This window comes from Lepidochelys kempii, chromosome 16, assembly GCF_965140285.1.
Source record: "Lepidochelys kempii isolate rLepKem1 chromosome 16, rLepKem1.hap1, whole genome shotgun sequence".
NCBI lineage: Eukaryota > Metazoa > Chordata > Testudines > Cheloniidae > Lepidochelys > Lepidochelys kempii.
In genome coordinates this window covers 8,694,221-8,714,448 of record NC_136395.1, presented here as the reverse complement: position 1 = coordinate 8,714,448, position 20,228 = coordinate 8,694,221, and the positions used below count along the sequence as shown (strand labels likewise).

Here is a 20,228-nt window from a genome sequence, read left to right as displayed (position 1 = left end):
ACACCGCCACACAGCCAACCCTCTTCCCGCCCCACCAAGTCAGCCCTCTTCTCCCCCGAGCTCCAGCACCACGCAGCCTGCCCTCTTCCCTCCCAACCGCAAGGCAGCCCGTCCCCCCCGTCACACCACCACACAGCCTTCCCCCACACCCAGCCACACTGTCACGCAGCCAGGCCACTTCCTGTCCCTCTCCAGCCCCACCATGCGTCCAGCCCTCTTCCTGCTTCCCCTGCCATCACGCAGCCTTCTCCCTGGCCCCTCAGACAAGAGCAGGGCAGGGGACTCTCCGCGCTCATGAGTGACACGAGTCAGACAGTCTCACCTGTTTCCTTTCCGAGACCCACAGCCAAGCAGGGCATGCGGGGGGCTAGCATTTGTTTTGGTGGATTTTGTTTTCCCCAGGTTTTAGTGCCTCTGGGAGTCCCTTCCAGAGCTGAAATAAGGGCTGGCCCAGCCTCCCTGCAGTGTCCTGGCTCCCAGCGTAGGGACAGAAGCAGGGGACTGGCAGGAGACCCAGGCAGGCAGCAGAGCCACGCAGCAAGAGGTGTCTTGGGCTGGAGAGCTGCCCATTTGGTGAGCACGGGGCGATAAATGGCCGATCCAGCACTCCTGGGCCCGCGAGGTCCCAGATGTTCTGCTGCCCCCATTAACCTTCCTCTGCTCCGGCCATCCCCCCGACTCCAGTGTCAGGATCTCCTCAGACAGCGTGCCCCAGCTCAAGCCCTCTCATGCATTCCCCCCACCCCCCCCCCCACCTCTCTCCTCACCTCCAGCTGGAGAATCTTTTCCCCAGCACTGAACCGGTCCCAGGGCTCTCTCTCGTGGGCATTGTCCACCGAGGCGGGCGCGGAGCCGAAAAACAGGCGATATACCTGCAAGGGGAGAGCGTGCAGAGAGACCATCACCGTCTGCAGGGACGGCCGCGGGAGGAGATTACTGAGACCCGGGGGGGGGGGAGGAGGGGGTCTAACCCACCAGGCCAAGGTAGAACGAGAGCCAGTGGCTGGAAGCTGAAGCGATGCAAACTCAGACTAGAAATTAGAAGGGCGTCTGTAACAGGGAGGGTAGGTAACCATCAGAACGACTGGCCTGAGCATGAGGAGGAGCCTGTTGTCGGACATCTGTAAACCAAGCCGAGGTGTCTCCTGGCCTAGCTCAGCCTGACATTGCTGGGCTGGATGCAGGAATCGCTGAGTGAAGCTCTGGCCGGTACTGGGCAGGGGGGCTGGCTACTGGGAGCCCTCTCCACTGCTGCTGCAGAACCAGCCCTTCGCCTACACCTCTTGGATTCCCAGCCCTGGGCTCATTCCTGGGGCATGCCCTTCCCCTGTCTGGCTAATCTGGTTGGCACGGACAGAGCTCCGCTGCCCCAGTGCCCCCAAGGCAGGAGGTCTCAGCCTGTGGCTATGAAGGAGAGGTGAGTCACAAGGCAGCAGAGGGGGAAGCCAGGGAGCAAGGCTCAGGAAGAAGCCAAGGAGTTTCTGTGACTCCGACTGCCTGAGAACAAGCCACTGCACCACAGCGAGACCAATTCAGCTCCCAAACCGGAGTGGCGTTGGGACCCTGTGCGCCAGCTCGCAGTGCCACCCGGTTTGGGAGCTACTCAAATGTGGCTTTCCAGCCACTTCCAAGCTCTCATGGACTTGATTCAAATTCACAAATTACGTGACCACCATGATCTGCCACAAGATCTTAGCCTTCGCTATGCTCCCTCACCCTTGCCTGGGGTCCGAAAGCAAGGGAAAGCACGATGTATCACTGTCCTAGCCCAGGGATCACACTGCGTAACCCCTGCCCGTCCCTGGTGCCCAAGCCCATCGATTGGCTAGATGGGTGCTGTGTGCCCACCACAGATATTGTATAGCATCTGACAGAGAGGAGGCCTGAGCCTGACTGATCCAGTGCAACTCCCGTCGGCAGGCAGGTGTGGGTACTCAGCACCTGGCAGGATCAAGCCTTCCGGCCTTTCATGCCCTCCAGCCCCATGACCGTGTGGCTGTGCTTCTCAGAGAGGGGTTCCCCGGGCAGGCACTTACCTCTTTGAGGTTGATGTTGGAGCTGAGCAGCAGCTGGGCCGTCTCGTTGGGCAGGGAGAGGTTCCGAGTGAGGAAGCGATGAAGTTCCCTCTGGTCCTTCACTGCGGAGCCCAGTGTGAAGCGAGACGCTGGTGGGAAGCAAGAGAAACACCGTGACGTTAGAGGCTTGTGCTGCCCTCCACCGAACATGTGGGCCGGGGCTGGGCACTGCTCAGATGTGCGGGGGAGATTTCATGCTTGGGCCCATCCGAGCTGAATCCTGAGAGCCGGTCGCACTGGGCACGCCAAGAGAGCTGGTAGGGCTCTAAGATGTGCTTGCTAGCAGGTTTTGAACCCCCACCTAGTCTTTACCCCTTTCAAAAGGTAATCACTGATCATGGCCAGTCCTAGGTGTCCCTTTAGGATTGACCATGCCAGCTGACAGGGCATGGCCGGTCTCTCTGCTCTGTGTCCGCACAGCGCCCAGCACAATGGGGTCCTGGTCCATGGCTGGGACTCCTCGGCTCTACCGTAATACACCTAATAAATAACAATCCCAATGTAAACGCCGTCATCTTTGCCTGCAGTTGGTGCTGTTTTACATCTTGTTAGCCAATGCATGGGCTAAGCTCACCTTGTTCTCCTGGCCTGGGCAGGCCCAGAGCAGGCAGCAAAGCCTCAGGGACCTGGGAACCAGGGCCAGAGCTGGGTACAGCGCAGCAGTGCTAGTCACTCCCACAGGGAGGCTCTCACACAGGGAAGTGCCTCCAAGATGCTTTGTTCAGACAAGGATCCTCAGTTCCCCTTTCCTTTGCTCTGTGCAAGTGAAACATTCCCTGGAACGGCCGCAAGGAGGGTAAGAGCCACGGGCACTGCAGTGAACCCTTGGCCCGTCTAACTCTGCATGAGCGAGGGACACAGACACAACTCCATGTGGCTTATGTGACCAGCCCCCGGGCACGAAGAACGAGTCGTGTCTCCTCGACAGCAGCTGTGACAGCCCCGCATGAGAAGCCAGCAGCCGGGACGCCACTGTTGGGACAGAGGCTGATCTGCGAGAGGATGTTTAGCTGCCCGTGGTTTGCCCAGCCCAAGGGGCCAGACTGTCCTGGGGAAGGCTCCTGAGGGGAGTGGCACTGGGTCAGTCAAACAGGTCTCAGGGAGAAGTGCCCCTGGTCCGGATGTGGGGCGGGAAGGAGTGGATGCCAGCACGTTAACTGCCAGTGTTCAAGGCCTGGCGAAACACCAGCCAGGCCCCAATTTGCCCCATAGTTTTAAAGGTCACCCTTCCAGACCCGCTGGGGGCACGTGACAATCAGCTAGGCGGACCCTGTCCCAGGGCTTTGCTGCCACCACTACAGCCCCTCAAGCTCTCGCTCAGGCTCCAGGATCCACAACCAGGCCCCAGGGAGCACAATGGGAGAAGCCCAAGTGTTGGAGCCACCTCTCAGGTCGGCAGCGGCCAAGGGACCCTGGCAGTGCGGCTGACAGAATGGGGCTCCCCCCCACACACACACACACCCAGCCCTCCCTGCTCACACCCAAGACCAGGAGACACAAAACGATCCAGAGATGGCTGCATCCCTGTCCCGCCCCAAAACTGTAGGCAGCTCCCCACACCAGGATGCAATGACAGCGCTGCAGAAATGGGCCCTGGCTCCGACACCCTGAGCTGCGGGGAGGCTCCGAGCCACCCGCACAGGGGCCTGGACCCCGTGCTGCGGGGCCACCCGCGTGACGGCTCTGCAAATGGCAATGCTGCTCTTTCCCGGGTTCACCCAGCTCCCGCTGCCAGATCCCTGCCTGGGCCTGACCCCCGGCCCTGCCACACCCCAGCCAGCTCCCACGGGGCCGTGGGCATGGGTTCGGCCCACAGCCTTGGCCCTACCTGCCCGGCTGTCGAAGTGGGTCTCCATGGAGCTGGGCTCGCTCTTGCTGAGGGACTCCAGCTGCCGCCGCAGGGACTCCAGTTCCTCCTCCAGCCCAGGGTGCTGCGGATCAAACAGGTTGCTCTCTTCCACCACCTCATTGAGCCGCTCCAGGAGCTGGGTCACGCTGGGGGAGAGCGGAGAGGAGGGGCCTTAGCACGACCAAGGATGGGCTGTGAGAGGGGGTACGTGGGGGGCAGGGCCTCTGCCAGGCACTGGCCAGGCTGACGACTAGTGGGGAGGAATGCAAATGGGCTGCCAGGGTGAGGGTCACTGGTGGAGCATGTGTGTCCTCAGGGGAGATCCCTCCTCCCCGCAAGGGGCCAGCCTCCCTGCACACCCCCAGGCACACAGCTACCCCCTCCACCCTGTCCCTGCCGGACACTGTGGGGCTGAGACTTGCTGGGCAGCAGAGCTCATCTCGAATTCAGCCAAGCCCCTGAGTCAGCAAGGGAAGCCAGCCAGCTGCCACGGGCCCACGTGGGCCTGCGAGCAACACTCAGCACTCCAGCACTACTCGCTGGAGGCCCGCCTGCTCCCCCAGACCACCCGCCAGCCCTCCCAGAGCAACAACACTCCTTCTTGCTCCCAGCGGAAGGCCAAGCCAGCCAAGCAGCACTGATGAGAGGTTCAAGCAGGGGGCATGGTCCTGTCTGATTTGGGGAAGGTGGGCACTGGGGAATTCTGGCCAAGGAAATGAATGGAGGCAGGCAAGAGCCATAGCAGCGTCCAGGGAGCTATCGCTCAGCTGCAGCAGATCCCAAAGGGAGGGAGCGATTTCATCCTGCTGGGAGCAGCTCAGAAAGGACACGTCTACCCAGAACTGGCTCTTCCCCTTGTCAATCGCCCAGCACGAATCGGGCACATGGCGAGAGGGTCCCCTCCCCACTGTATTCCCAGGCTCCTGGACAAACGAAAACCGGAGGATGGTGAACGGAGGGCAGTTCACAACTCAAAACTGATCCAACCCAAAAGCGAAGGCTCTCATGGGCCAGGAACGCGCCTGGATTCAAGCACTAACCCCAGTGCTGTGCTGGCGTATGCAGGCCAAAAACTGAAAGCGGTGGGTCTATTTTCATCTTCTCCGAGGAGAGGTGGGCACCCAGGGAACAAAGAGCAGCAGAGGGTAAAAAATAAATGGAACTTTATCAGTGCTTCAGTCCCAATGAACAACTCTGCCTTTCTGCAGGGCTGTCAGCCTAGGAATCTAGTCACTTAGAAAGAGGACCTCAATAATCCTGCCAGCGGGTATCAGCCTTGCTTTACAAATGGGGAAACAGGCACATGAGGGGAAGTGACTCGCCCAGGCCATGTTGCAGTCCTGTGATTTAACCCTTTCCTCTCCCAGCTAGACAGAAACCCACCTTCAGCCATTTCAAACAGCGTCCTTTTAAATCAGTAAGCAGCCAGCACGAGCGAGAGAGAGTGCGTGTGTTTGCACACGCGCTCCTCACAAAACGGACCTAAGGCAAACAGACAAGCCATCAAGGCAAGGGACAGACTCACGTGGAATTGGAATACTGCAGGAATCCAAACTCATCTCTCTGGCCATCGGGGCATAAGGACTGCATCACCGGCAGGATCCCAGCCGAGGTGAGAGGGGCTGCTGTGTAGAAAGCTGGAGAGGGAGAGAGACAGTACAAGAGAGAGAGGAAAGATACAGGGGGACAGGGAAGTGGGGGACAGGTGCAGGGGAGACAGACACCCAGTTCAAAAAGAAGCATGAGTGTTGGATCAGTACGATTATTGGCTAGTATGTTATCTCCAAGTGGAAGGTCAGAGGGTAAAGATCAGAGGTTATGGAGCCCCACTCTGTCATGCTAGCCTCTGTGAGGTGTCCAGTGGGTCTCCCCGGCCTCGGCATCCAGGAGCCAGTCCTGCTTTCTCACCAGGCCCCTGCACGGGGCAGCTGGTCCCACCACAGGGCCCTTCTCATGCGGGGCCAGGCCCCACAGCTACGTGGGGCGCTAGGCTCATCTCCAGTTCCCCGGAGCAGTTTTAAAGCCCCCTGGGTCCCAGCTGCAGGGGCCTGCCACCCCTCGATGCCCTGAGCGCTCCCCAGGCCCCCAGCTCCCAAGAAGCAGGGGGGTGATGTCTGACCTTTGCCCCCGGGGAAGCTGAGAACCCAGCGGCTGCTCTGATTGGCCCAGTAGCGAATCTCAGCTGTAGGGTTGATTTTCAGAAAGGTGGAGGGTGAATGGGGCAGAGGTGAGAGCAGCCGGTGCTACAAGCCCCTGGGGCACCCCTGCCTGGCTCCCTCAAGCTGCAGCTGGCCGAGGCGAAGCACGGGCGTTTTATTAGGAAGCAGAAATGGCGAGGCAGGGAGGAGGAGACACCTGGGATGAGAGCGTGTGAAGGGGAGTGAGGATGTTAACAAGCGACCTTGCTCCACCATCAGCCCTGGCTAGCAAAGACACAGCCCTTCCCCACTTTGGGCCATCCCCCAGCCCCGACAGTGCATCTCCCCAGGTTCCTGTCTCATGCGATCGCTGTTCCCAGAACGAGCCAAATATTCCAAATTAAAATAGCAGAACCAGAGTGCGGTTGGGTGTCAGCTGATGTGTCCCAGGTAGGGGAGGGCGGTGAGCCAATGGAAGCCCTCCAGGGACACAGCTGGGCTTGGCTCTTATGCCCACGGCATGACCCCACTGCTGCTGGGGCAGGACCACAGGTGGAATGGAAGCACCCACATCCAAGGATGCTGGGGCAAGTGGCATGCAGGAGCAGAGTCACCGGAGGGGCGAGGACATCAGGCAGGGATCCAGAGGGGACTGGACTAGCGACCAAGAGCTGCTAATAATCCCAACTCTCTGCTCACAAGGAGCAGGGTGGGCCCTGGCAGTGAGCCCCCTCCCCTCTGTGCCAAGGTTTGGGGTGGGGGAAGACAGTGTTTGCTGGAGAGCCCTCTCCCATCTGAGCTGAGGTGTGTGGTGGGGGGAGATGGGGTCTGGTGGAGAGCCCCCTCCCAGCTGCAGTCACCCTGTGTGGTGGGCGGGGTGGGGAGACGGGGTCGGACAGCATCCCCTCCAGTCCCCTCCATCTCCAGTCACTCATCAGGACCGTCACATTGTCCTACTGCTCAGTTACTCAGCAGCGAACTCTCACTGGAGGGGCTGTGGGAAGTGGGGCTGGCACAACTATTCCAGTCCCCAACCCAGGCCTGGATCAGCAGAGACAGGGCTCCGTCGCAACCGGTTCACTCAGCTTAAATAAGAAACCTTAACTCCTGGCTTCTGTTCACTAATGTGGTTAGAGCCAAGAGTGGCTCTAAACACCCCCTCTCGTCCCACCTCCACAGTGGAGCTAGGGCTGAACAAAGGGCTGTGTTCATGAAGGCACTGCAGAGAGGCAGGGACTGGTGAAGAGACACACACGGATACAGATCCGGGAGCCTCGGGACAGACTGGGATGCAGAAAGGCTGTGGTGCCAAGCAGCGGAGCAGGTGGGATACCAGCCCGCAGCAGGCTGGGGTGATGGGGATCAGGGACAGAGTCATCTACCACGGACAGCAGCTCAGGAGAGCCCGAGGGGAGAATCAGAAAGGGGCTTTGCACTGCAGAGGAAATAATGGGCACACTGTGTGGGAGCGGGCCCTGGCTGCCCACCTGAAACAACCCAACTCAACCCTGGGGGTTAAACCCACATGAGCCTGCACTGGGTCAGAACAGCCTGGGCCAGGCCCAAAGTGCATTGGAACATGTTTAAAAAAAAAATCAAAGTATTTTACCTCTTGGAGAGAGAAAGAGAGAGACACCCACCCACCTATCCATGTACGTACACACCCGCACGCACACAGGGCCCAGCCACCCTGTAAAAGCAATGCTATCGAGGTCCCAGTTACAACACAATTGTCCCCAGGCTTGATTCCGCTGGGGTTCAGTCTTCCAGTGTTGGTGGCATCTCCCCGTGTCCCAGAGCCTTGCACAGAGCAGGCTGGCACACAGCCCCAGGACGCTGTCTCGCACAGGTCAGCTCTGCCGAGGCTACAAGTAGGAGCCAGGCTATCTGCACTTCGGGAACAAGCATGCGGTTACCAGGTCCCCCATGGCAGTCACTGTCACGGTGCAGATGAACCCAGCGAGGGGTCTCCAGTTCCCCACCCCAGACACACAAGGAAATGCGAGAGACAGGGATAGTGCGCTGCTTCTTACCCGGGTTAGAGCACAGTTTGCCCCAAGGGGGAATGCAATGGGGATGGAGGGGAGGGGGAGAGGAAACCAGTCTCCCCCACCCTCCCCCTCCTCCACAGCTGGGTCCCTGCTTTAACCCCTGCAGAGCCCATGATCCAATGGGCAGAACCTGTTCGACCCAGCCAAGCTCCGCAGCTGTTAAACTCAGGAAGGGGGCTGGCCATGTAATGGGGTCCGACAGAGAGGAACGTGTGGAGCCAGGGAATGAGAATTGTGGCCGAATCAGAAGCTTGGGCTGACCATGGCACTGGGGGACTCCAGGAAAGATGGTGGGTCTATGGCACAACCCAGAACAGAGCCTTTGGCTCTGGTACACTGGGCAGATTCCTCTTCACCAGTCCCCGCGGGGGTGGGAGGAGGAGGAGGAGGAGGAGGGGTGAAGGCTCAGGTTAAGTAAATGTGTGTTAGTCAAAGCAGCCGAGAAAGCTGGGCCACCATGGCTGCCATTTCCCAGAATGCTTTGCCAAAGGGGAGAGTGGGAGCGCCACCCCAACCCACAACTTACAGACTGGAGCATGCAGTGGCAGTGGAGGAGAGGCAGACAGGGGAGTGACGATGGGAAAAGAAAAAGAGAACGTGTGTGAGAGAAAAACAAAACAAAGAGCACAAGTCAAAGATGGGGGCCCCGGCTCACGGGCAGTCACAGCCTGGCTGGGTGCTCCTCCTCGCCAGCGCCAACACAGGCTCAAGACACCATTACCCTACAGCACGGCCTGCCCCACTCCCAGGGAGCCAGGGCATCACTTTGCTGTGTCCCAGGGCCCCTTCCACTCTGCCCCATCCCTCTCTTCCTCCCATGTCCGCCCAACCCCCATCAAGCCCTAGCGAAGCCTGCTTCATTTCCCCAGGCAGCAGCCGGGGCTGAGCTCTCTGCTGGGGATGTGGGGTGGGGGGTCTGGATGGGGTGGGGTTCTGGAATAGTGAGGAGCAGAGCCTGCTGGAACACACCTTCCATCCTGGGGTTCTTGGCTGGCCCCTCATTCTGCAGCCACTGTTTCTGCCAGCTTCCATCCCTCTCCCCCAGCTTCCTCCCCTGGCAGGGATGCCAACCCCTGCATCAAGGCACCTGCCAGCCTGACAATGGGGCAAGGAAGGACTTCCCCTGGGGGGCTGGTTATTCCATCGCCGCCCCCTGCGGGGTCTCCTGCCCCTTCCACTGAAGCCACTGGAGCTGGCCGCTCACGCCAACAGATGCTGGCCCAGCGGGAGCCCTGCTGTGAGCCAGGCAGGCAGCACAGCCTAGTGGATAGGGCACCAGACTAGGAATCGGGACCCAGGTTCAGTTCTTGGTTTTGCCACTGACTTGCTGTCTGACACTTTCACCTCAGTTTCCCCTTTGTCTATTCAGACGGGGCGCTCGGTCTGTGCAGCGCCTGGCACAATGGGGTCCCAATGGCATTCGGGGAGTCTAGACACTACCGTAACACAATGATAAAACCTGGGCTGGCAATTCCTGCCCCTGCATGCCAGTCTCCACCCTCGTCATGCTGGGGTGGCCCAGCCTGTGGGGAGCTGCCCTGGTGCCTTGCAGCGCGGCATCCCCTGCCAGCCCCGGGGAGAGCCCTGGATTCTCACGGGAAGGAGGAATCTGCTGGAGCTCTGTTTTTCCATAGGGGGTCCCGGAAGCTCTTATCCATAGGGGCCGCACCAGCCCTGGGGAACTGGAGCAGTGGACAATGCAGCCACTTTACAAAGCTCTCTGGAGTCAGGTGGGGGCAGGGAAGCCCCAGGCAACAGCTCGGCCCCTGGGAAGAGCTAGCCGGAATTGCATGGTCTGAGTGAGCAGCTGGCTTAGCCTAGGCAGGGTGCGAGCAGCCACACTGCCCTGGCCTGCCCGAGTTATTGGCTCCTCTCCAAGGCTGCACTCCCCTGTGCGTGGTTTGGACATCTGGGGGATCCAGGCCCCCTTGTGCTGCATGCAGCTGAGCCGGTCTCTGACTGTCCTTCTGGGCGAGGGGTGGGGGAGGCCCACAGGAGGTCTCAGCGCTCGAGTTTACTATGGAGGGGGGCTGTCCGTTATGCCCCCGCCCCCACTCAGCTGCTGCCCCGGCTGCCCAGGAACTGGCAGCAGGGGGGAGCTCCAGGCACAGCCAGCCAGGCTGCTCATTTCCAGCCCCACCCCCAGATTCAGTTAGGAGCTAGCACATGCCCAACTGCTGGAGACGGGTGACGGCGAGTGGGGATCCTGCCGGCAGGCCAGCTGGGAATTCAGTCACCCTCAGTCAGCGAGGGGGCTGGCCCCCTCCCAGCACCCGTATCTCTGCCCCTCCACGAGCCCCTGCTGTGGCCAAGGGCAAGCAGAGCCTCTGGGCCTCCCACTCTGATGAGGTCCCCCATGGTCCCTCTGGCACCCCCTGAGCGAACTTTTTGTTCGCTTACTTTTTGTAGTAAGGCTCAGCCCACGAGCAGCACGGGTGGTGCTGGAGGGGGGATCCGACACCCACCCTGATCGAGGGGAGCCAGCCAGCAGCCCTGGGGGAAAGGGGCTCACCCCCAGGAGCTACCCTCCCCATGCCAGGCTCTCTGCCTTGCTTTCCCAAGTGTACAACGATGCCGCTCAGCCCAAGGTTGTCTGCCCAAGGAGCAGCTGGGATGGGCTGGCAGAGGCCCCTCCAGCTTGCTAGCCCCTGTGGGGCACACTCTCAGTGCCCCCGGAGGAGGTCAGTGCAGGGAGGGGGCTGGGATATAGCCAATTGGCCGGGGGCTGCAAGGAAGTGGGTTACCAGAAGGGTGGGGCTGTGAGCTGCCCCAAGGAGCAGTGGGGACCCGCTTTCCCATGCCCCTGCTCTGCTCCATTGTCTCTGCGCTGCACCCCCACCCCCTGCTGCAGCTGCACTGACAGGGTGACCACAGGTTTCCAGGAGGAACATCCCGCCTTCCGGATCCCTGCAGCCTCTGGCCCCGGAGCCACTGCCCACCTCGACCACCAGACCCTTCCACTGGGCCGGCACACGCTGACCCCCGGCTCATCCCCACCCGGGTCTCCCAATGAGCCCCCTCCCTGCCCAGTGCCCAAGCCCTCCCCAGGAGGGCTCTCCAAAGGAAGGATCTGCTTGGCTGAGAGGGAGACGATGGCTGGGGGGTCTGTGCTGTCACTGGGGGGTATTTCCCGGTCTCACTCCCAGCCCCCCCACTTCTCTCCCACACGCCTCCCCTAGAAGGCAGGGCATTGCCCTCCAGAGCATCCTGGCATCATCACCACGGCCCACACTCACCTTCCTTCACGGGGATGGTGGGCTTCTTCTGTCGCAGCCCCAGGAGGATGAAGAAGAGGACCAAGGGGATGAAGATCTCAAAGGCCAGCACCCACTGAGGACAAAACACAAAGCACAGGAGACCATGAGGTTCAGGGTGGGGCTACAAGGCAGGTTTTCTGCCCCCCACTTTCTGTAGGATCCATCCAATCAGCACAGTTTTTGCTCAGTTTCTTGGGAGCCAACTCTGCTCCGTTACCCCCATTTACTGAGATCGCTCCCCAGTGCGCACACTCCCAGTGGGACCCACTGACTTCCCTGGACCAACAGCAGCTGGGGAGCAGGAGACGAGACACAAGCCAAGCGTCTCAACGCCAGGGCATCCTGGCGTACCCACATGCAGGCAAGCAGCTCAGCACGGCTCAGAAGTATTTAGGATGGGGGTGGGCAAACTACGGCCTGTGGGCCGCATCGGGCCCACCAGCCTTTTGAATCCGTCCCTCCAGCTCCAGCTTGGGAGTGGGGTCTGGCGCTCACCCTGCTCCGGCGCTGCAGCCGGGGAGCAGGGTCAGGGGCTGCTCCTAGCGGCTCCCAAAAGCAGCAGCATGTCCTACCTCTGGCTTCTATGCATAGGGGCAGCCAGGGGGCTCCGCTCCGCATGCTGCCGCTGCCCCTGCAGCTCCCATTTGCTGGGAACTGCGGCCAATGGGAGAAATAAGGGTAGTGCCTGTGGACGGGGCAGTGCGCAGCAGAGCCGCCTGGCCACGCCTCCACATAGGAGTTGGAAGAGGGCATGCCGCTGCTTCTGGGAGCTGCTTGAGGTAAGCGCCACCCAGAGCCTGTACCCCTGAACCACCCCTCCACACCCCAACCCCCTGCCCCAGCCCTGATCCCCCTCTTGCCCTCCGAACCCCTCGGTCCCAGCCCTGATTTAGGATAATGAATCTAATGGGAGTTAGGTACCTAAATACTTTTGAGGATCTGGACCTAGGTGCCTTTCACCTGCTGGATGGACACCAGACATCAAATCCATCTTGGATCACAAGTGACATGAATTTGGGGGATCTCAGCCTAGTGCCTGTGGATATTCATCAGCATCCTAACACCTGCCACCACCCACCGCGAGAACTGGAGTAGCAGAGAGGCTGTGGGCCAGGATTGAGGGACACCAGCAGAGATGGTGGGGGACAGGGCTGGGATAGCAGGGGGGCTGCAAGTGAGAATTGAGGGGCAGAGCTATGTATGGGAAGAGCAGTGGGAGGGGGAGAATAAAACTGAGGGAGAATCTGGCTGCTGGGTCACAGTGGAGTGACTGCAGGGAGATGATGGGGGAGGCTGCCGGAGAGTTTGGTGCATGGGATGAAGCGCAGGGGAGGGGGGCTGTAGGAGGGTGAGACTGGGGGCCAGCAGAGTCCAGTAGCACAGACAAAGCTGAGAAGTGGGTGAATCTGGGGTGTCTGCTGCTGACAAGAGTCTCTCTTGAAAGCCTAGTGCTATCAGCTCCACGCAAAGGCTCAAGTGTCAAATGCTGGGGCTATTGATCTCAGGGCCCGAGAGACCAGAGGCCTGCCCTGGCACGGGGCTTCCCCCAGAGGGGATGGAAGGAGCAGCCCCCCACAGGGTACTGTGGCTGGAGGAGCCGTGGCCCTGCCAGCCGTGGCTCAGCAAGGAGGGCTGACGCAGGGAGTCAGACAGCAGCGTGTCAGCATTTCTCCTGGCAACCGCGCCCCGGTGCCTACCCGGTGGAGCAATCAACGCCATGTGGCAGGCGCTAATCTCATCAGCGCACAGGCGTGGAAGTTAAACAGCAACAGAGACTGGGCAGCACCTCAGAACCCGTCCGCCAGATCCAACGCGGCGACAAATCCAGAGGCACTGGGCTGGGCATGGGGAAGGGAGCCCCAGCCCAGGGCAGCCTTGTTGGGCCCATGTTACCGGTGGCCTGTATGGAAGGAACTGAGGGCAGATCCTGGCGGTCAGGTGCGTGCATGGGAACATGTGTGAAAACATAGGTGCACCTGAATCCAAGCAATGATGCACACGTGTGTGTGTGTGGGGGGGTGTTTCAGGCAAGCACCCTTGGTGTCTGATTCACCACAGGTCCAAGTGTGCGTGCACCTCCACGTGGAAACAAAGCGGGATCTGCATGCATAGGCACGGCTCCACGGGGGACAATGAAAAGCCATGCCAGCCAGCCGGGGCCCGGCTTTCGCTGATTGGCCAGCTCGTGACCGGCTTCCTGCAGATGAGTCAGCCTCAGACAGGAACTGCTGGGGGAGACAGAACAGCACCTGCAGCTTGGGGAGCGTTTCCATCAGCTCCCTGCATGCACGTGGGCTGCACGGAGGTGAGCCAGCTCTGTCCATCCCCCAGCAGGCTTCTGGGGACACAGCGTTTCTCTCCACTCCCCCCACCCCGGCAAGCTTTGGAGCCGATTCTGCCAGAAGCTTTGCCAGGCAGTGCTGGATGGATGCAGCATTCACAGCACTGACATGGGATCCAGCCAGTCAGAAGCTCTCATTTCCTTCCTCCCCTTCCCACAAATGCTTCGTGCCCACGTGCATGCAGTGTGAACCATGGGCTAAGTAGTTAGCACCCAGACCCGGCTGGCTGGAGCCCTGGTTCCATCTGTGGTGCTCACACAAAGCCTGGCCTTCTCAGCTCCGTGCCTCAGTTTCCCCCTCTGCAATGGGGAGAAGGATGTTACCGATCAGGTAGGGAAGGCAGAGGGCTATGGAGTCCATGGATGGGAGGTGGCACAGAAAAGCAAAGGAGCCTCGTCCAGAGAGGGAACCGAGGCACAGAAAGGCAGAGCGAGGGGCTGCAGATCACGTGGTGAGCGAGGGGGCGTGGCTAGGAGTGTGCTTCCTAGGGCGGGTAGCCAGACATGCTAGCTCTGCTCGAGCAAGTGCACTAAAAGCAGCACCGTGGCCACGGTGGCTCAGGCCAGCCGGCTAAGCACGCGGGTAGCTAGCCTGAGCCAAAATGCGATCCTCAGCACACTCGCTCGAACACGGCCATCTTCCTGTGCTAGGGAGCACCTTCCCACCTGCAGCAGAGACACACCCAATGTCCGAGCTGGGCATGAAACGCGGGAGCCCTGACCCCAAGTTTCCTGGTCTCACCACTAGGCTGGAATCAGAGAATGGCAAGAGAATCATTTCAAATACACAGGTTCCCCGGTACGGTGCGTTCCCATAATAACGAATGGCTAAGATTTCCCATGGCTGGAGGCTCAGACCGGGGTGTCCGAACCCGATAGACAGCTGGCAAAATCTCAGCTGGCTCTTCAAACTCAACTTGTTCTCATCACTTGTGACCTGAACTGGTGGGTCTCAGCCTCTTCCCACAGACCATCCAGCCACGTCTCCATGCCCACCCCGGCTGCACTGTGATCTTGGCTGTCAGCACGGGTATCACGGCAGCATTCTGCTGCGCCAGGCCAGCACTGACCAAAGGGACTGAGACACGGCCAGCTCTCAGGGGCACAGAGAAGCTCAGGTTAGTGGTGGCGGGGGGGCATTTCCTGGGGTTCTCTCAGGGTGGGCAAATGAGCTCTATAAACCAGTATCTGCTCTCCCCATCTGCCCCTCAACCGCCTCGCTAGGCAATGGCGAATTTCTGACCAGCATTATGGTACAAGGGAGCCCTGGGAAGGGGGTCTGAAGGCTCACAGGGGCCAGGCCTTACAGAGCCATTTGGGGAGGTTCAGGCATGAGGGGTGGCCACAAAGGTGGCTGTGGGGGGAGCCGACCATGGGGAGGATGAGGCTGGCACGAGGAGAAAAGAGCAGAGAAGCAGGGAGAGCAGAGGGGGAAAACAGAGAACTAGACGAGTGAGCTTGCCGTGGTGGAAAAGGGGGACCAGCCCCCATGCCCGCTGGGGCCCGCTGGCTGTGAAACACAGAGAAGGGTCAGACCTGAATGGCTGGTATCGCCCCCCTCCCCGGCTGGGTGTCTAGCACAAGCCACTTTCCATCCTCCAGCCTTGGAAACTCCAGCGGCTCCAGCATGCCACCTGGCACCCTCCACCTCAACTCACCCCCAGCTGCGCCCCCTACTGGGACACCAGCACCCCAGCTTTTCCAGGGAAGTCTCCCATCATAGCACTGCCCAGCCTGGCCCGGCCCAGTGTGCAAGACGAGCCAGCATCACAGCGAGCCCAATCGGCAGCAGGCAGCTGCCGCCCCTGGGGCCAGACCCGAGCCGCGTGGCCGCTAATTGGGTTAAATACGCCGGGTGTGCTCGCTGCAAAGGGTGGCTGCAGTTACGTAATCCAGGCCCTCTCGGCCCTTTCGTTTCGTGTGCTGATAAGCACTGGAGATGTTCTGACAGGTCCCATGCTGCAGGCTGAGAAACCGAGCCCCCCCCTCCCAGCAGCTCTCCCTCGAGGCACGGCCCAGAAACCCAGCGGAAAGGCCCACACAGCATCTGGACTTGGAGATCAGGGTGGGTGAAGGCTGCATGTGATGCCCAGAGCTGGCGTGCTCTCATAGGACATTCATCTGCTTCCACCGCCTGGCACTGAGGACATATAGCCCCTCCCCAGGCCCAGTGTCCCGTTGCCATAGGGAGCGCAGGTAGGGTACACCTAGGGGGGCCTCCCACAGAGGGTATGGAGGGGTCGACAGGGACTATTATGAGACCACGTGACTTTGCATCAAAGTACCCAGCCTTCCCTTTTAAATCAAAGACTAGATGTTTTTCTAACACACGGATTCTCAGCCTCTCCCTTTCTGAGGCCGACCCCAACACGCTATAAAAAAACCCCACAACCCAGCTGTGCCACAACTGGTTTTCTGCATATAAAAGCCAGAGCAATTGCCTAGGGCCCCATGTCACAGGGGCCCCCACGAAGCTATGTTGCTCAGACTTCAGGTCTCTGCCCTGGGCCCCAGTGAGTCTAACACTGGCCCTACGTGGCGGACCCCTGAAACCTGCTCGTGGCCCCCTAGGGTGCCCCAGACCCCTGATTGAGAACCACTGTTCTAAAGGATCCGCTCCAGAAATTATCTGGCGGCCGTTCTCTGGCCTGCATTACGCAGGTCAGACTTGATCACAGTGGTCCCTTCTGGCCCTTGAATATATGAATCCTGGTGCTCAAACAATCACAGGCACCATAAGGAATCCACAGACCCCAGCAAGCTCCCCGCTGTCACCACCCTGCTCCCCGGCAGGCATGGGCCGTCCCAGAGGCGGCAGGGATGGAACTGGCACCCCTACTCCAAAACACAGGCCACAGGCGCACAGCTTTAAGAACTAGGGTGACTCTACCTGGCAGCAGAGGGAGACACTCCTCAGGTGGGGTGAAGCTGGGAGATGCCGGCACCAGGTTAAAGTGTCCACACAATCACTTATGTTCCTTCCTGTTTCTTACTCCCATGAAAGTCACTTTACTCACCTATTATCTGTATCATGGTAGAACCGAGGAGCCCTAACCATGGAGCAGGGCCCCCACCGTGCTAGGCACTGTACAGACACAGACCAAAGAGCTGACAACCTCAGTCCAATTGAAGGTGAGATTGGGTTATTGGATTGAGATTTAACCACCTCTTGGGCTAGAGGGAAACATTTCTATTAGTCCCAATACTGGGAGCTAAGGCACACCTGAGTACGTGCCTTTCTCCCTTCAGCCTGTTTTCTCCCATAACAGAAAATCGCACACAGCAACTGGCTCATTCCCATTCTCAGGCTGTGTTAAAGCTGCATTCACACCCTTCGCAGCTGCCTGGCAGGACGTGGTTGTAAAGATGACAGCAAAGAGCTTTGCCCTGCTTTTCCACCGCCCGGGGCAGAGGTCAGCACCAGCCGTGCTCAGGTCCCCAGGGTTTCCCACCTCAGACAAGCCTTGACTGGCCATCCTGGGGTGGGGGGTTGATTAGCCATAGCCCTGCCCCCATTTACACCAGTGGATTGCAATCTGGTAACATTCACAGCAAATCCAGCCCCAGAGACTGTGACCATTTGGGGGAATCTGACTGCACTTATGGATCTGGGTTGATCCTATGAATTTGTGACTAGGAAAACTGCAGTCTCATCGAATGCCTTCTTGTAAGTGTGGAATCCAGCAGAGACTGGCAGGGACAATGGAGAGCAGTTAACCTGAATGACCTTACAGCCACAGCAGGGGGAAGTTAAGGGGGTGGGATGAAGGCAGGAGAACCAGTTTTCTCCAGCTCTCCACAGGGGGCTGGTGTTTGGACAAAGGACAATTCTCAAAGCAGGCCAAAGAGGCAAAGACTATGTCTACACTATAGGGATTCTAGCTACAGCGCTTAGCTATGCCAACATAGCCCTGTAGACACGGCCTACGGCAACAGAAGGGGTTTTCTGTTGATTTAGGAACCCCAACTCCCTGAGCAGCAGTGGCCAGAGCGATGGAAGAGTGCTTCCATCAACCTAGCTGCGTGTGCACCAGGGGTGAGGTTCGTATAGCTCTGGCACTCAGGGGTGTGGATTTTCCTTAGCTATGGTGACCTACATGTTAAACGAAGGCAAGACCAGAGGTGGCTAAGCTGGGTTTAGACAGGACTCCCTGAGGAAGGCTTTGCAGAGAGACAGGGCAGCAGAGGGGAAGAGGTGGGCTAGCTTTCATAGCAGAATGGATGGGTCAGTTTAGGTGCTGGAAAGTCAGAGAAAGCAAGCAGATCGAGAGAGAGAGCATCTTACAGTTCAAGAGTCAGGCCACGAGCTGCAGCAGGACAATCTCTCAGGTCTCGGACTCCAGCCCAGAATGCTTCAGAGTGGTGAGGAAACTGAGGCAGGGTTCTTTCCCATTGTACTGATCTGTGCGTTTCTTGTGCCACACAGAGGAGTGGTGTTAGACTCCTGGGCAACATCTGCCTGCGTGTTATCTCTTGAGGAGCTCCCCTGGGGGCCCAGAGCAGGCACCTGCTGGGGTGCAGGGAGAGGTGTGTTTAAGCTACAGGAGAGTTGGAGGCGGGTGGGGGGCAGCCCTGGTCCCAGGGGCTGGGCAGTTGGGCCATGAAGTCTCAGCTGTCAGGAGGGGCTGCTGGACAGAGGGTCGGCTCCCAGCGTTCGTGCACATGAACCCCAAGCCAGGACAATGCCTGGACTCGGTTCACACTCCTAAGCTTAAAGCACACGAGGAGTCAGCATTTAGCTCCTCTCACACCTGCCTGGCACGTGGCCAATGGGGGAGCTCACCAGACCTGTGACAGAGCCCCAGGCAGGACGAGCGGGGGGCTGCAGGTTTGGATTTAAGGGCAGCAGCAGAGCTGCGTTGCGGGGGATCCAGAACAGGCAGAGCGGGGCATGCATGGTGGAAGCAGCCCCTTCCTGCAGGATTCTCACTGAGCCCCACTTTTATAAGCAACAAGGGAATTTGTCTTGCCTTTAAGAAGTGGGGGTTAGCGATCGGGTCAGTTACAGCAGGGACGGGGTGCCACACCCACAGGCCCCGCTAGAGGCCATGCACTGCAGGGGACAGGGAGAGGCAGGGAGAGCACGTGTGACCAGCTGGAGCTCTGAGAGTTCATACACAGGGATGCAGCAATTGCAGCTCAGCTTTACCTGCTCCCCGTGCTCCCCAGGCCTGGGCCGGGGTCCCCAGGAGCACAGAGCAGCACTAACAGGGTCCCCCGAGCGCTCAGCCTGGTACTATTACAGAGTGGGCATTGCCCCCCACCAGCCTGGGAAAGTGACACGAGGATGGGGATTTTGCTGCTCCTTGCTCAGAGTGAAGGGACATCCCCCTTCACACACACACACCCCCCCTCAACAGCGCATGCTTTCCTCGCCACTCCTCAGTGCTCCTCTCGGCAGCGCTGCATCCTCCCAGGCAGCTGTCCGGAAACCCCAAATCCTCAAGGGTTTCTGCCAGCCAGGCTCCCTCATCCTGGCAGGGGCATAGCTCCCCTGCACATGGGCCTGTCCCGGCCTCTGCGGATTTGTGTCACACAATAAGCCCTCCCCAACCCAGCGTGCCAACTGGGAGCTAATCCTGCCTGCTCCTTCCAGCCTGCTGCACGCGAGGGGCCGAGCTATCTCTCCGCCCTGATGCCCCAGATTATTTTTGGTCCAAATTTGCAATTCAGATCCTCCCTTGAAACAAGTTCCGCTCCCATGCCCTGGTCACATTAACTCAGCCTCATGGGGGCCTCCTGGAGCTGTCATACCACAGCAAGGAGCTTCCCACGAGCATTCCTGTAGGAGGCATGGCAATGCCAGGCTGCCCTGGAACCCTTTATTCAACCCCTTGGTGCCAGCCCAAAGCCTTCTCATGCCTTCTAACTCTGCTGTTCTTCCCAGTGGGATTCATCCCGGCTCTGCCCAGCCCCCTCACAGCCTCCCCCATTCACACCTACTACCACCTTGCAGGTTTCACCACATTCTTTGTTTCCTCTTCTAGTTTCCTACTGATTCTTCCCTCTCCTGGCTCTTATCTACACACAAAAGCTGCCTTTGTTTAAAGCAGTTTAAAACCCAATGCAGATAAACCAGTACAAAGCCTCGTGAGGACATCCTTATATCAGTTTTTAACTGGTCACAGTGATTTGCAGGTGCAAGCTAAAACCACAAGAGCCAGGATTAAACCCATTAACTGCCCCAGGACTTAGTAACAAGGAGTTCAGGTTGCCTGGCGCCTTTCCAAAAGGTCACGTTCAGCTACACTCACACACCAGAAAACCAGGCACTTCTGAGTTCCCACGCACTGTCAAGCCAGCCTGTGAGTACCAACCTCAGGGCAGTCAGCGAAGAAGCAGGGCACAAACCCCAAACTGCCTGAGTTTCACCAACCAAGTATCAAGTGTGAACTCCTCAGGATAACAACAGCCATAACAGGGAGTCACAGACAGTCCCGTTGGGCACTCTGTCTTGCCACCCAGGTAAGCCTGCCTTTGTGATAGGTGGTCCCTTACACCAGAGATCACAGCAATA

At 59.2% G+C, this 20,228-nt stretch overlaps 1 protein-coding gene across 3 annotated transcripts in view; it reads right to left on the bottom strand.

Moving 5' to 3' along the window:
• ABCA2 (ATP binding cassette subfamily A member 2) overlaps positions 1 to 20,228 on the bottom strand; it is a 139,962-nt gene that overhangs the window by 70,621 nt on the left and 49,113 nt on the right. For all 3 annotated transcript variants that reach the window (XM_073313792.2, XM_073313793.2, XM_073313794.2), the window contains exons 2-6: positions 11,350 to 11,443; positions 5,450 to 5,561; positions 3,904 to 4,070; positions 2,037 to 2,164; positions 768 to 872 (exon numbers count right to left, since the gene is read on the bottom strand). In XM_073313792.2, coding sequence (XP_073169893.1) covers positions 768 to 872; positions 2,037 to 2,164; positions 3,904 to 4,070; positions 5,450 to 5,561; positions 11,350 to 11,443 — 606 coding nt within the window. The remainder of the gene's footprint in view (positions 1 to 767; positions 873 to 2,036; positions 2,165 to 3,903; positions 4,071 to 5,449; positions 5,562 to 11,349; positions 11,444 to 20,228) is intronic.